This window comes from Entelurus aequoreus, linkage group LG11, assembly GCF_033978785.1.
Source record: "Entelurus aequoreus isolate RoL-2023_Sb linkage group LG11, RoL_Eaeq_v1.1, whole genome shotgun sequence".
In the NCBI taxonomy this organism is placed as follows: domain Eukaryota; kingdom Metazoa; phylum Chordata; class Actinopteri; order Syngnathiformes; family Syngnathidae; genus Entelurus; species Entelurus aequoreus.
In genome coordinates this window covers 32,965,463-32,978,592 of record NC_084741.1, presented here as the reverse complement: position 1 = coordinate 32,978,592, position 13,130 = coordinate 32,965,463, and the positions used below count along the sequence as shown (strand labels likewise).

At 41.1% G+C, this 13,130-nt stretch overlaps 1 protein-coding gene across 5 annotated transcripts in view; it reads right to left on the bottom strand.

Annotated features, from left to right (window-relative positions):
• Positions 1-13,130, bottom strand: part of kif13a (kinesin family member 13A) — a 105,836-nt gene that overhangs the window by 59,767 nt on the left and 32,939 nt on the right. For 4 of the 5 annotated variants that reach the window (XM_062062991.1, XM_062062995.1, XM_062062993.1 and 1 more), the window contains exons 3-4: positions 7,404-7,419; positions 1,129-1,189 (exon numbers count right to left, since the gene is read on the bottom strand). In XM_062062991.1, coding sequence (XP_061918975.1) covers positions 1,129-1,189; positions 7,404-7,419 — 77 coding nt within the window. The remainder of the gene's footprint in view (positions 1-1,128; positions 1,190-7,403; positions 7,420-13,130) is intronic. The other variant, XM_062062992.1, reaches the window with a different exon arrangement.

The window sequence follows — 13,130 nt, the reverse complement described above, 5'->3', positions numbered from 1 at the left end:
GCAGAGCTGGCTTCTGAATCTAGTGGGTCCATGATGATGACTTCTGTTTTGTTTGATCATCCGTTTTACTGCCGTGTTACAGGCACGGTTTGGAAACAATTAAGGTATGTAAATAAACATTTACAGAATATTTCTGTGTCAATACCTCACGTCGCAACGCACATATCTGCGGCTTATAGTCCGGTGCGGCTAATATATGGGACAATATTTTTTCTTATGAAATTTAGTGGGTGCGGCTTATATACCGATGTGCTCTATAGTCCGGAAAATACGGTCATATTTCCTAAAAGGGTTTTAAAAGTTATTGCCCTTATGCATGCAATTAATCACACAAAATGATCTCATGATTCATGTACAAACACAGATTAATCACACAATTTATTTTCACCGCAGATGCTCCTTTACCTTATGATGGTTACCTGAAAGGCGGCATGTATTGTGATACGATCAGTGATCAGGTCAATGCATACGCCAGTGCAAAGATGAGAGAGGAGACTCTGACCGGTGTGCTCGGAGGCAAATTTAGTTTCAAAATACACCCCTACGGGACTTTAAAAATAACAATGCAATTTGCATATTTGCATAATTCCTTAAGGACTGAATTATCTAAACAAGTTTGAAATACCATCTAAAAGACAAACACGCTACCAGTACATCGACAACAAACAGTGGACAACAATTTTGCCAACATAAGTACCAAAGATAAGTAAGGCATCGCTTTTGTTTTTTTTGATCATCTTTTGACAGGCCTCATTTCTAAACACACAATTATTGTTTTCCTTTTTATGTTTTTTGCTTACTTTTTGTCTCCTGCAGCGTCTATAAAATGACATGCACAAATTAGGAAATGATGTCATATACCTCCACACAACCCACTGCCACAAATAAATAAATATTAAAATCATTATTTGACCCTATAGTGAGCGTTGTAGTTTTGCACTAAATTTGTTTATCAAGGACTGCTTTCATGATACAGTATAAAGACAGAGAGCTTGTTTATTGTATTTGTATAAGCACTCATGATGTTTAGTCATGGAATCTCAAAAAGGCTTCACTGGCACAAAGCAACTTAATTATTTGTCCAGGATGTGCTTGGTGACGAGTGAGTAGTTAGCGCGTGTGACTCACCAGCATATTTGGGAACGTTGGACTCATCCATGGACCAGAAACAGTAGTCGAAGGCGAACACCTGCAGAGAAGCCAGCAAAGTGATGGTAAACACACTTTGCACACCTGTCCGAGCAAGTACAGTCCAACAAAACCTGATCCTTTGTTTTCCTTACAGGGCACAAAAAAACAGGCTTATTAAGCTGCGCCATGGATGTAAATCAGCAGGATAGAGCTTGTCTGCGAAAGTTAGATGCAGTCTAGCGTATTGTTCACAGTAATGCTCATTAAGACAAATCCACTGTTCACTGTTTTGCCATAGTGGCTGCAGCTAAATGAATTCATAAATCAGGGTCAGTGCTCCCCCAAAAAATTCCAGCACTCAGTGACCCTCGTCTCCAAGGAAACGGGGACGGGGCGCTTCCCGGCGGTGCATGTTGGCTCTCGGCCCTCATTGCCGGGTTTCACAACACAGAATTGGGCAGAAGAGACCCCTTGCTTTGTATCCGAGAGGCATCTGCATGAGCTCTGCACGAGTGACACAAAGAGATGCTCTCTGGGAAATGAGACTTGTTTCGCACATTGAAAACGGCATCTGTAACTGTATACGGTTTATAGTTATTTATATAAAATTATAATACTGTGACTTTATTGATGATACGCCTCTCAGTGTGATTGTGGGTCTACAACGCCAACATCATTTTACACAAAAACCTATCTGACAGACGACCAACTTTCCTGCTCAAAACCCCAAATTACCTGACACATGACGAGTCATGATAGGGGTTATTGGTCACGTTTGCACAGTCAGCACAGGAAGCAGCGGGATGAGTGAACACTTTAAAAAGCAGGAACGCACTTCTTGTGACTTCAGTCAAAGTGAGTTGGTGCCATTGTAAGGAACAAAAAGTGCCATCACTCTCAATTAGAGCTGCTTTGCTAACAAGAGCTGTGCAGTCAAACTGTCTCGCTGCAGCCTGAAGACTAGACTGCATTAAATAAAAACATTCCGATTACACAACAAAGCCTTTTCACATCAACCACTGGAAACCATACATTTGTTTTAGTAATGGTAAACCCTGGAAGTAGTGCTCTTGGATATAGACAATAATTTTAACGATACATCCAGTGTTCGGAAAACGACTTTAAAAAGGTAATTGATACAGTTACTCCTTACTTTCCCCCCAAAATATTGAACTACTAACGGAATTATTCTTTAATAGATGCTACTAGGGAAAGTATTAAATATGATACTTTTTTACTTTCATATATCTGGTGTATGCAGTCGAGAGATGTTTCATGAGAGAAGAGTGTGTGAGTGTATGCCTTTAAAAGGCCGTGCTTGTTGCCGACTGAAGCGTACGCTCATTGGCTGTTTTAGCTTAGCATTGGTAGTCTGCTGATTGAAAGGAGATTGCTGATGGCAGCGCCTATGGAATGTTTTTACTTATAGTTAATAAAGCAATTGAACTTGCATCAATGGCTGTGTCTCTCTTTGTCCACAAACAGGGTATTGTAGGATTATTATTGTTAATGATTTTCACTTTATAGAATGTTCATGTCTCCCCCGTACTAGTAGTAGCGCGAGTGTGCGTGTGAGTGTGTGCTGTAAAGAGCAACTTCCTGAAGTGAACTTGCTGGGATTCTGAATCTGTCTAGTCCGCATCAAAAGCAACGTGCCATGTTACATCAAACGTATTGGTAACCACTTTGTAACGTACATAAAAGTAATTAATTTAATTACTCGTTACTAGAAAAAGTCATGAGTAACGACGTTATTATGTAACGCCATTTTTCTGATCACTATATATCACTGTATAGTATTTTTTCTTTAGCTTAAATATACATACACACAAAATGAATGCTGATGTCGCTTATATTTTGTCATTCAATTTATAAAGAACATATTTTATACATAAAAAGGACAATATAATGAAAAGATTTATTGTTAGTATCAGCCCTCTTTTTCGACAGTAGATACTAAAGTCATGTCTACATATACAAATTTAATGATGGCATCTGTAATTTCTCTGGGTCTGCAGGACTGCTTGTCATAAACAGTGCCTTTGTTTGGTGTGTTTTTCTATTCATCACGCTTTGGTTTTGTCACATTTCAACACTGTTTCTATTAGAGATCGATCGATACATCTTTTTTTTTTTCAATGTCGATACCATACTTGCCAACCCTCCCGATTTTCCCGGAAGACTCCCGAATTTCAGTGCCCCTCCCGAAAATCTCCCGGGGCAACCATTCTCCCGAATTTCCCCCGAATTCCACCCGGATAACAATATTGGGGGCGTACCTTAAGGACACTGCCTTTAACGTCCTCTCTAACCTGAAACCTTCACCCCTTAACAGCCGCTTGCTGTCCAGGTGTCCGCTTTTCCTCAATGTAAATAGCGTACTGGCCCAGTCTCATAGTAATATAGCGTTGGACAGGTTTAACAATGGTCTTTACTCGAAGATGTCAAGAAATGCTGACACGTTGTAGGATTTTTTTTACTGGTTTAATGATAACGCAAGGCATACTTGGTCAACAGCCATACATGTCACCTGACGGTGGCCGTATAAACAACTTCAACACTGTTACTAATATGCGCCACACTGGCAACCCACACCAAACAAGAATGACAAACACATTTCGGGAGAACATCTGCACCGTAACACAACATAAACACAACAGAACAAATATCCAGAATCCCTTGCAGCACTAACTCTTCCGTGACGCTACAATAACATCTACGGCTTTTGGAGCTCGGTGCACAACTACACACACAACAAGAAGAACACGAAGCAGAAGAACGAAGAAGAGACATGGCGACGACGAGTAAGAAGAAGAAATACGCTTGCAAGTTCCAAAAGGATTGGAAAAAATAATTAAATTTCATCCAGAAAAGCTCGAAGGGGAAGGGGTATGCTGCCTGCACCTCAACCCCGCCCCCCGAACCTCGCCCCCGCAACCCCGCCCCCGCCCCCATCTCCCGAATTCGGAGGTCTCAAGGTTGGCAAGTATGGTCGATACGGATATTTGGAGACAATACTAATTTGCAGTAAAAGTTATTTAAACACAAATACTATAATGTATGTCAGTAAACAGCTGGACAAGGTTTTAAGTTGGGTTTTTTTTACCATTATTTCTGAGAAAACGTTGGACAAGTAGTAACACCATTTTTAATGCAGCGCTAATGTTGTGGTTAATTTAGCGCCAAACAAAATCAGTGGATTTCACAAACACCTTTATTATGTGTGTCTAACGCTTTAGGTCAAAAGAGAATCAACACTTGCATTTAAAAATGCATGGGAAATCTCCTGGGAAAATTGGTAAAAAAAATGGGATTACTCTACATTACAATAACTCGCCATCTACTCAATTTTATACAATTATATAGCAGTTTATGGATTTAATACATTATAAGGTTTCCTTGTGAGGAACCTTGAATCAATATTGCGAACATTTTAATAAAATCAATTCCAGGCTCCTTCACATAGTATGTACAAAACCCAAAACCAGTGAAGTTGGCACTTTGTGTAAATCGCAAATAAAAACAGAATACAATGATTTGCAAATCATTTTCAACCGATATTCAATTAAATAGACTGCAAAGACAAGATACTTAACGTTCGAGCTGGAAAACTTTGTTATTTTTTGCAAATATTAGCTCATTTGGAATTTGATGCCTGCAACATGTTTCAAAAAAGCTGGCACAAGTGGCAAAAAAGACTGAGAAAGTTGAGGAATGCTCATCAAACACTTATTTGGAACATCCCACAGGTGAACAGGCTAATTGGGAAGAGGTGGGTGCTGTGATTGGGTATAAAAGCAGCTTCCATGAAATGCTCAGTCATCCACAAACAAGGATGGGGCGAGGGTCACCACTTTGTGAACAAATGTGTGAGCAAATTATCCAACAGTTTAAGAACAACATTTCTCAATTTAGGGATTTCACCATCTACGGTCCGTAATATCATCAAAAGGTTCAGAGAATCTGGAGAAATCACTGCACGTAAGCAATGATATTACGGACCTTCAATCCCTCAGACGGTACTGCATCAAAAAGCGACATCAGTGTGTAAAGGATATCACCACATGGGCTCAGGAACACTTCAGAAAACCACTGTCAGTAACTACAGTTTGTCACTACATCTGTAAGTGCAAGTTAAAACTCTACAATGCAAAGCGAAAGCCATTCATCAACAACACCCAGAAACGCGGCCGGCTTCGCTGGGCCCGAGCTCATCTAAGATGGACTGATGCAAAGTGGAAAAGCGTTCTGTGGTCTGACGAGTCCATATTTTAAATTGTTTTTGGAAACTGTGGACGTCTCGTCCTCCGGAACAAAGAGGCCATGTAACACAGTGGTAAAAATGCCCCTGTGCCAACTTTTTTGTAATGTGTTTCTGCCATTAAATTCTAAGTTAATGATTATTTTCCAAAAAAATTACTTTTCTCAGTTCAAACATTATATATCTTGTTTTTGCAGTCTATTCAATTGAATTTAAGTTGAAATGGATTTGCAAATCCTTGTATTCTGTTTTTATTTAGGAATTACATAACGTGCCAACTTCACTGGTTTTGGGTTTTGTAGGCAAAACATTTCTCAAGCTGACTGACATAATTTCTTCCTGGATGTTACAGAGAGTATGAGAATATGTGAGCTTCTGCCTACTCTCCTTTACTCATATATAATAAGTCACCTATTTGTCGATATATTTACACAAAGTTATGATTTTTGTCAGAGATGTCTTTTCTGTCATCTTAATGTCTATCCATGTACTTCAACTTGTTATTTGATTGAATCAAGTAACATGAAACTTGTCGCGCTCCTTTAATGAGCCCACCACACTACTTGCTGTGGACAGAGGATTGATTGTTGCATGTAGTAAAACAAACAATACGGAACAGGTAAGACGCCAGGAAAGAAGGACAAAAACTGGATTTCATGACCAATAAATGAAGTTTTGTACCGTGTATAAGCGACCAATATTGCAGCAGGAAGAGAAAGCGGGGGCTACAGTAAAAAAAAAGGCAACTCTTCACATGTAGAGCAAACGGGCTGACGTTTTATATTTTTAGATATAAAATACTGGTATCATATGTATATATTGTATCTGCTGATATACTTCTGTTATAGTTGTAAAAAAAGAAAGAAAACAAAGGCGGATACTGATAAAAAGAGGCCGATAACGATATATGTGAAAATGTCTAATATTGGCACAGCCGCACTGTTCTTCATGTCGCGCGAGTATTCAAGTGATAGAAAAGAATAGACGTGTTAAAAAAACGACTCGTTGAGGGCATGTTTTGCGGATTAGCCTACCGTTGTTCAATCAGTGTCTGACTTTTTTAAACCAAACAAAGGAGTTCCTCTTTAACGTTTTGGCACCAATTCCTCTTCGGATTTTGTTGGTTTGGCTTCTATTTTACGCTCTGTCTTTGCAATGTTGTTGACGTCCATGCGTACGAAAAGTAGCATCGTTGCTGCAGTAACATTCGTCGTCGCCTAGACATAAAATTAGTTATATAATCGTACCATAGACTTTTTTACGTCGTATTATCATATATATTGTAATATCACACAACACTACTGGAAGGGACAGACAAGTGTTCTGATGTCGGAGTGACACGTTTTTACTACTGTAAATGAGCGCTACATAATAATAAAACAAATTGGAACAATTCCCTATTTGTTATTTCTGGGGATATGGACCACAACCTTCTTTTAAAAATACTTTGACCAAAGTGAGCAGACAGCCACATGCTCGCCTAGGTCTTATAGGGTAAATTCAGGCTACAGGCCCAAGAATCCCTGGTCTCCGTCAACGAGTCTACTCGACACAAAGCCAGTCCTTGGTGCGTGAACCATGGCTGAGCTAGTCACCAGTGTGTCGTCAAGAGGAAGAGGTGGTGGTGGCGGGCCGGGGGTATGTGATTGCAAAACAATGCAGCTTTGAATGTGTGCGCACACACTAGCCCAGTGTCCACACTCATCCCCGCTCTCATTGTAGAGCCTTTGTGGGTGTTCAGCACATCTTAGAGCGCTGACACGTTCACACGGACATCTATCCGGCTCCTGCTGAACGAACAGGCGACTAAAAACGCCTTCAATCACTGCCATTGTGCCATTGCACAAGGCCGTGCGGGATACTTCTCACATCCTCAAGGAAACCGTCTTGCCTGTTTGCAACTCCTTTTTTTTTTTTTTAAGTGATGGCTTCTGTTGATACCGCACATCAGCCATGTTGATTGCTGATTTTCACTGTAAAAACACAGACAGTTGAGGCGAGGGGTACATACCTTAGCTTGCTTCCTGCTGAATGGCAGAGGAATTCCAATGTGAAAAGCCGGAAGAAGAGAAAGAAAAACAGAACAGTTAGGAATGCTAATCGGTAGAACATGCTAAACATTGCTTGAATCCAAACTCATTTCTTTTTTGTGCACACACTCAACTAGACTTTGTTTGTCATTGTGATTGGGTTCATAATTGAGCCAGTGGAACATAAGCAAAAAGGAAGAGATTTAGGATTCTATATTTCACTGACTCTGTTGAGTCAATAGATCTTACGCCTGCAGGCTTAACAAAGAGGACAAGGTGGGGTGAGCTAGACTCGGCATACCCAGATGCCGGAACTATATTCGCCCTAATGTTATGTGGGATTACTCACTTATCTGCAGAAGGAATTCCTAAAGGCAAACAAACAACCATACACAGTGGAGCCCGCTTATGTCAACAACTAGTCTAATTCAAATCCTCATAAAACCGTGGTTGATAACACTTTGATAAACTCACAGACGGGTGACACTGCTCATTTACTGGAGAACCAAGCTAGCACTAGCTTGCTAGCTAGTTTAAATGCTAACATGAATACAAGACATGTCTTTTCTCATTAGGAAACAACATACCCCCATCCATTCTTTACCACTTGTCCGTTTCGGGGTCACCAGGGTGCTGGAGCCTATCCCAGCTGCATTCGGGCGGAAGGCGGGGTACACCCTGGACAAGTCCCCACCTCATCACAGGGCCAACACAGATAGACAGACAACATTCACACTCACATTCACACACTAGGGCCAATGTAGTGTTGTCAATCAACCTATCCCCAGGTGTATGTCTCTACCACTTGTTCGTTTCGGGGTCACCGGGGTGCTGGAGCTTATCCCAGCTACATTCGGGCGGAAGGCAGGGTACACCCTGGACAAGTTCCCACCTCATCACAGGGCCAACACAGATAGACAGACAACATTCACACTCACATTCACACACTAGGGACAATGTAGTGTTGCCAATCAACCTATCCCCAGGTGCATGTCTTTGGAGGTGGGAGGACGCCGGACTGCCCAGAGGGAACCCACGCAGTCACGGGGAGAACATGCAAACTCCATACAGAAAGACAAAGAGCCCGGGGATCGAACCCAGGACCTTCATATTGTGAGGCACACGCACTAACCCCTATTCCAACGTGCTGCCCCCATCTAAATTTATATAAACAAAATGTTGTCTGAGAAACTAAGCTCTTCAATTGTGCACATTGAACCTACAGGCGGTTTTCTCTTGGCACAAAGTGATCGATCTATACTTCAGGGAATAATAACAGGAACTGAACTTCAAATCAAATCAAATCAAACTTTATTTGTAAAGCGCTTTTCATACATAAAAGAAATGCAACGCAAAACAATACCCCAATGACCCATATCCCCCATTATCACATACGTACGCACGGACACAGATACCAAACACAAACACACACACACACAACGTACACACATGTGCAAATATATGGACAAATGATTGCATGGCTGAGTACAGAGGAAACATGTGAGTAAACACTATCACAGGATCCATCTGCACCAGGAGGTCATCAGATCATGGCCACCAGGACTCTGACACAAAGCGCCCCCACAAGCACGGCCGATAACCCCTGAGGCAGATGGCTCATCTGAAGAACGTTGGAAAATAAACATAATAAAACTTGTAAAATAGTAAGAACCATGAGTAGAGATAAAAATAAAATAATTAGTATTAGGTAAAAGCCAAATCAAAAAGGTCTTAAGCCTGCTCTTAAAAACATAAGGGCGCATATAATGCGAAACCAACTGTTATTTCAATCGGTACCTGTTTTTGAGTTTTTAGGATCTGCCTAAGTCCCAATAATTTAATTCAAACCATGGAGGTATGGCAGAGATAAGTATAAAACAATCTTGCAGACTGGCTCATACATGCACTTGCATCCTGCGCTGTTGCCATTTCTAATACAAAGTAGCATATAGTTCTACCTTATATCTGTCAGTAAAAACTACAACATGGCTGACGGGGCGAAGACGCGGTCAAAGTGGAGGCACGTAAATAAGTTCACCCACAAAACGGCGCATGCTGAAGAGACGGTCAGAAAGTGGTTTGGAGATGGTCTGTAAAACATCATCTATGCAACATTTTTACCAAAGTGCCACCATTATCGTTATGTAGAACACAAGTAATGTTTTAAATGTGGAAAACAAATCACAATAGGACACGTTTAAACTGCAAGTTTAAATGCGCCCAAGTCCAACAACCGTTTTTACTTCATCATTAAAAAAACTAAATTAAAATGGAAGAAGATAAAAATATTTAAACAGTCACTCAACGAAAAATGATATGGCTCATAAGAAGCCAGAGCAATATTTAATGTTTCTTCTGCCAAGGACATTTTTTGTGTCTATTTATTCTATTTTATTTTTTTACATAAAACTTGGTTAAAATTTTCAGTGTGTGTATAAGTACTTTTGAGCACATTCTGCAATGCCGTCATAAAAATAATAACCATGATCATTTTGGTCACAACAATCGTGATATGAAATGTTCATATAATTACATCGCTATTGGCACTGTACATCCAACAAAATTACCACAACAACTATGTTACATAAGAGTGTGTAATATTATGTAAAAACAGAAACATTTAAATATTCACATGCGGGAGGAAAATGATAATTTATCAACATAAACAGCATCTTAAGTACTTTGATATTTGGAGCACTGATCATCAGATCCAGCGTGCTCAGTAGCCTAGTGGTTAGAGTGTCCGCCCAGAGATAGGTAGGTTGTGAGTTCAAACCCCGGCCGAATCACATCAAAGACTATAAAAATGGAACCCGTTACCTCCCTGCTTGGCACTCAGCATCAAGGGTTGGAATTGGGGGTTAAATCACCAAAAATTATTCCCGAGCGCGGCCACCGCTGCTGCTCACTGCTCACCTCACCTCCCAGGGGGTGAACAAGGGGATGGGTCAAATGCAGAGGTTGAAGACATAAGAGGTCATCTCCTTCACATAGTAACTAATATTAGGGCTGAGGTGCATGAAAAAGAGACCTGTCTCTCTTTCACGCACCTCAGCTGTACGTTGGTTCTGATTGGTTTAAATTGTGTGGTGTCTTCCGTGGTTGGTTAAATGTAGGCACACTTCAGATACGCACATGCAGTTTGTATTACTGAATGCGCGTGCATAAGTTGTATTACACGCTCACGATTTTGGATGCACAGGCTCAAATCTCATGCGGCAGAAATGTCGCAAAAGTCACATGCAAGTAGACAGCCTATCAAGGGTTCTTTTTTATTAGGGACAGACAGACAACTTAAAACGTACGTACGCCATACTTCCCAACCTTGAGACCTCCGAATTCGGGGGGAGAGGGGGGTTTGGTGGTAGCGGGGGTGTATATTGTAGCGTCCCGGAAGAGTTAGTGCTGCAAGGGGTTCTGGGTATTTGTTCTGTTGTGTTTATGTTGTGTTACGGTAAGGATGTTCTCCCAAAATGTGTTTGTCATTCTTGTTTGGTGTGGGTTCACAGTGTGGCGCATATTTGTAACAGTGTTAAAATTGTTTATACGGCATCCCTCAGTGTGACATGTATGGCTGTTGATCAAGTATGCCTTGCATTCACTTATGTGTGTGTACAAGCCGCATATATTATGTGACTGGGCCGGCACGCTGTTTGTATTGAGGAAAAGCGGACGTGACGACAGGTTGTAGAGGAGGCTAAAGGCAGTGCCTTTAAGGCACGCCCCCAATATTGTTGTCCGGGTGGAAATCGGGAGAAATTCGGGAGTATGGTTGCCCCGGGAGATTTTCGGGAGGGGCACTAAAATTCGGGAGTCTCCCGGGAAAATCGGGAGGATTGGCAAGTATGACGTATGCGGATCTAAAATACACTCAGATTGATATACGGACACACAATTAGTACACACGCTTCCAATAGGATTACACGCGCAGATTGAGATACACGTTTGCAAATAATTTTGCTCCAATATTACTTCCACACAAAAAGTACTGTAAAAACATTAAAGGTATTTGCTCTAAATTGTGGGGACTTTTATTAATCCATTCTTTCATTTCCTACACATTCTACTATTCTGTCCCGGGAAAAGCATCCCTATCACAGCTGACTTTGGCCGAAAGTACAAACTGATTGGTCACCTGTCATTCACAGGATACATAAAGACACACACTTCTCTTCTATGGAAAATTTACAATCTGCAATTGGCATAACGTGCACGGAATGAGAAGAAGCCACAGTAGGTTTTGGGTTCGAATCTTGTCGAGCACGTTTTTCCCATGCTTGTCTGGGTTTGCTTCAAGTTTTCAGGTTCCCTCTCAAAACATGTGTGTAAATGACCTAAATCATCTTAACCCATCAGTTTGACTGTTTTGTTTTTGTTCGAGCCCTCAACCGCTGCACACGAAAGGGTGAACATTTGCCAAAACATGCTGATTATTTATCTGACAAACACACCACATGGTGGCGTGGCTTTGTTATTAAACCCCAAAGTTTGACCCCCAGAGGAATTGACTTACAATTTCTCACACAACTCAATGTGCAGCACAAACATTTTTTGGGGGGTGTCAGCCGAATCACCATGAAAATTGGGTAAACACCTTGAAAAGCACTTGTATGGCCCACCACATCATTTTATGTGATTCGCCACATTTTTTTAGGTAGTCCGGTATATTATTTTAAGCAGCCCGCCACTTCATTTTAGTGAAAGGCTAGGAATAATAAAGCTGAATAAATGTATTTCTCTTTCAGTTTTCAGTATGTACTGCATAAGGCAGGGGTGGGCAATTAATTTTTACCGGGGGCCGCATGAGCAACCCGAGCACTGCTGGAGGGCCACACCGACAATATTTCAATTAAATTTTGCTCAAATTATTTTTGATATACCGTAAGATAGATAATAATAATATTTTCATTTAACCTAACTTATCTTTATACAAAAGCAGATGGCTTTTGATGGTTTTATTTTTAACACTTTCTTACACAACACTTCCTGATGTATATTACAATACAAAAATTTCAATTTCTGTCACTTCATCCTGCATCCTCTTTGTTGTGAACGTAGCACGCCTGTAAGGTGATTGGCGAAGAAGGAAGAAGCGTTGCTGTTGCGGAAATGAGGAGTGAGGATTGGTTTTCCTTTTGGAAAGAACGAGATAAGTTGAGCTGTGTTAGTATAGCATGCTCAATAAAAGTTTAAAAAGAGCGTCAGACTTGGTGTGCACTTCTTCTGGACGCTACAATTGATGTCACAAGTGGGATGAAATGCCTCCCAGTTCGCCTTGCCATCAAACCTGGGAGTCTTCATTGAGGGCGAAATTCCCCCCGTGGCAAGCAGCGTGGCTGCACCTGTAAACGCTCTCTCTCTCTCTCTCTGTCTCTCTCACTCTTTGCGGCGAGCTCCTCACGTGGCACGTACCTCCCGATGACGTAGCACACAAACAGTGCAGTATGCGCAAAGTTTTACTTCTGACACCAATTGTAGCGTCCAGAAGAAGTGCACACGAAGTCTGACGCTCTTTTGAAACTTTTATTGAGCAAGCTATACTAACACAGCTCAACATATCTCGTTCCTTCCACACGCACGTCTCCTCACTTCTCATTTACGCAACTCAAGAAGACAACATCTACTTCAGCAGGTCGTTACACTATATTCTTTAAAGACAGCAACGTGTGTACCACAAATAAGCACACGGCTTTACCTTTACTTGGCAG